The following is a 3,268-nucleotide window of genomic DNA, read 5'->3' as shown; positions in this document are numbered from 1 at the left end:
GTGTTCTCTTGGAAGTTCTGGGTCTTTCTGACCAAGCTGCAGTTTTTTTTGGTAATTTTCAGATTACAAAGGGCCAGGTCATTCATATGCAAAAGCCTCTGCCACAGCCTGGGTGGGGCAGGGTCTCAGGGAATCAACAGGACGGAGCAAGCAGCTATGGCTGATCTTCAGCCCTGCCCTAAGTGGCCACGCGTCTCAGTTTCCTGGTAATTGCTGCAAGTACATCTGAGGGAAAGCCGCCCTCAAGTTCAGAGTTCTGCCCACTGCCAGACAGTCCAGTTTCTCCCCATATGAGTCCTGGGTCCCCAGAGACTTCCTGGAACTGGAGTTCAGAGCAGTCGGGAGCTTGTGACTCCCTCCCGATTCAAAAAGACAGCCACATCCTCAGGTCCAGCCCCTTTCCGCGCGTGCGAGCCTCCAAGCCTCCGTACCTCTGCACTTTACTTCTGCAGCTCCTCTGGGTCTCAGTGTGTTTTTCGCTTTCCTTCTAGTTGTAGAATTCCACTCAGCAAGCCTTCCTGTAGTTCTGGATGATGTCCGTTTTGTCTTTTCGTTGTATTTTTGAAGTTGTTGTGGGAGGCAGCACTTTCTGGTGTTTACCTATGCCGCCATCTTGGTTTTTCCTAAGGGATGTATTTTTAAACATTATTTGACTTGTAGGGCAGTAAAGTCAGAGTATAAAAATTTATTCTTCTAGTATAGAAGTTTCAAAAATTGTGTTACATCAGGGAAACACTGTACATAAAAGCTGGCATAGAAACCCATTTTATACAATCGGAAAAGTATAGCTGCTTTAGTTTAATTAAAAATCAAGCTTGTCTTTCTCTGTAATATTTTTTCCAGTTATAAGTGATAGTCTATCATAACACTATTTATAAGGCAAGGATATTGCCCCCTGGCACTTGTAACAAGTAACTTGTGGGGAGTTTCTTTTGTTGCTGTTTTAAATATATTTTTATTGATTTCAGAGAGGTGTGGAGAGTGAAAGAGAAACATCAGTGATGAGAGATAATCATTGATCAGCTGCCTCCTACATGCCCCCTATTGGGGATCAAGCCCATACCCTGGGCATGTGCCTTTGATTGGAATTGAACACAAGGACCCTTTAGTCCACAGGCCAATGCTCTATCCACTGAGCCAAACCAGCTAGGGCTAGTAACTTCTGTTTTTAATATAAAAATTTAAGTTGAGCCAAAACCGGTTTGGCTCAATGGATAGAGCGTCGGCCTGCGTACTGAAAGGTCCCAGGTTCGATTCCGGTCAAAGACATGTACCTGGGTTGCGGGCACATCCCCAGTGGGAGATGTGCAGGAGGCAGCTGGTCGATGTTTCTCTTTCATCGATGTTTCTGACTATCTCTCTCCCTTCCTCTCTGTAAAAAATCAATAAAATATATTTTAAAAAATAAATAAATAAATAAAAATTTAAGTTGAGTTCAGTTTTAAAAGCCAGATGCATTTTTATCATATTAATATCATGTTTGCTATGTAAGTATTAGGTAAATTATAAATTAATTTTTTTAATGCTGGCTTTTAAGTGCCTTAAACATGAATATAGTCTTTTGAATTTTGCCTTTTATAATTTGGTGTTATTTATGACTTTTTTTTTGCCTCCTTTTTGTAGGAGTCTACCATGGCTCAAGAGTCTCCCAGAAATTCAGCAGCAGAAATTGCGGTGACTAGTAATGGAGAAGTTGATGACTCACATGAACATGGCTTTAATAAGGTAAAAACACTTTTCTTTTTCTTAATATAAAGAATCATGATAAGCCCTTAAATGTTGAGACAAAAGTAATAGTGTTTAACATAGGAATATTTTTAGATTGACCGAAATGCCAGGAATCTAATTTATCATGTAGAGATGACTAGGTATGTCATAATAGTGATTTGTCAAGATTAAGCCTCAGGCCAGTAAGCATTTAGGCTTTGATGTTATCAATAATTTTATTGATAACAGCATAAGAGTGTGTGTGACACTTTTGGCATATCCTATATCAGGGGTGGGCAACCTTTTTGTGAGTGCGTGCCAAAACCAGCAAAATCTCTGACTCAAAATTCTTCTGCGTGCCAACCCTAATTTTTTGAGAACATGTTATGCCTACTTGATATCTCTTAAGTTGTACGTATGTGAAGAAATAATAAAATTCATTCGCGTGACAAAAACACAGTATATGATGGCCTACTTGATAATCTCTTAAGGTGTATGTATGTGAAGAACCTTGAAGAAATAATAAAATTCATTCAAGTGACAAAAACACAGTATATGATGATGAAAAATACATTTATTTTTTAATGTATACATGTACACTGATAGTCCAACAGAAAACGTTATGGCTCCGTTTGATTAATCAGTGGGACTTTTGCTGCTGCATCACTGATGACAGAGATTTTACATCAGGTTTATGTTTCGTGACCTTCAGTGATATGCACGAGCTACTACTTTCATCCGTCAGTAGTATCGCTGAGAACAAAGATTTACAAAATTCATCGCTGAGAACAAAGATTTACAAGCGTATGTGGATGAAACCAAAACACTGGTCGGATCTAAGAAGGCAGGGAGAGTTAAGGCAGAGGCATAGAAATTGCTCTTCCCCTCTCTTGTCAATCCATGTCTATGATCTTTAAGATAACTTGTTATGTAAAATTATTTATTTATCTAAGATGCACCTACACTGAATTTATCTGAAAAATAAAAAAGTCGATATTAAGAAAAAAAATTGTAGCTCTCGCCAGGCGTCCTCGTGGGAGTGACATCGTCTTTAAACCCTGCGTGGCAATCCCTGACGCACCACCGTGATGCCCAGGGAAGACAGGGCGACTGGAAGTCCAACTACTTCCTTAAGATCATCCAACTTCCGGATGATTATCCAAAATGCTTCATTGTGGAGCAGACAGTGTGGGCTCCAAGCAGATGCAGCAGATCCGCATGTCCCTCCGCAGGAAGGCTGGGGAGCTGATGGGCAAGAACACCCTGATGCGCAGGGTCATCCAAGGACACCTGGAAAACAGCCCAGCTCTGGAGAAACTGCTGCCTCAGATCCGGGGGAATGTGGGCTTTGTGTTCACCAAGGAGGACCTCACTGAGATCTGGGACATGCTGCTGGCCAATAAGGTGCCAGCTGCTGCCCATGCTGGTGCCATTGCCCGTGTGAAGTCACTGTGCCAGCCCAGAACACTGGTCTGGGGCCAGAGAAGACCTCCTTCTTCCAGGCTCTGGGCATCACCACTAAAATCTCCAGGGGCACCACTGAAATCCTGACTGATGTCCT

General features: G+C 41.7%; 1 protein-coding gene across 5 annotated transcripts in view; it reads left to right on the top strand.

The window, feature by feature from the left end:
* The window catches only part of ARFIP1 (ADP ribosylation factor interacting protein 1), an 85,344-nt gene that overhangs the window by 23,396 nt on the left and 58,680 nt on the right, over window positions 1-3,268 (top strand). For all 5 annotated transcript variants that reach the window (XM_006770114.2, XM_006770115.2, XM_015568051.1 and 2 more), the window contains one exon: window positions 1,624-1,725. In XM_006770114.2, coding sequence (XP_006770177.1) covers window positions 1,633-1,725 — 93 coding nt within the window. In that variant the 5' untranslated portion in view covers window positions 1,624-1,632. The remainder of the gene's footprint in view (window positions 1-1,623; window positions 1,726-3,268) is intronic.

The sequence above is a fragment of the Myotis davidii genome, unplaced genomic scaffold (assembly GCF_000327345.1).
Source record: "Myotis davidii unplaced genomic scaffold, ASM32734v1 scaffold323, whole genome shotgun sequence".
Lineage (NCBI taxonomy): Eukaryota > Metazoa > Chordata > Mammalia > Chiroptera > Vespertilionidae > Myotis > Myotis davidii.
The sequence above is the reverse complement of the archived record's forward strand: the minus strand, read 5'-3'. Positions and strand labels throughout refer to the sequence as shown.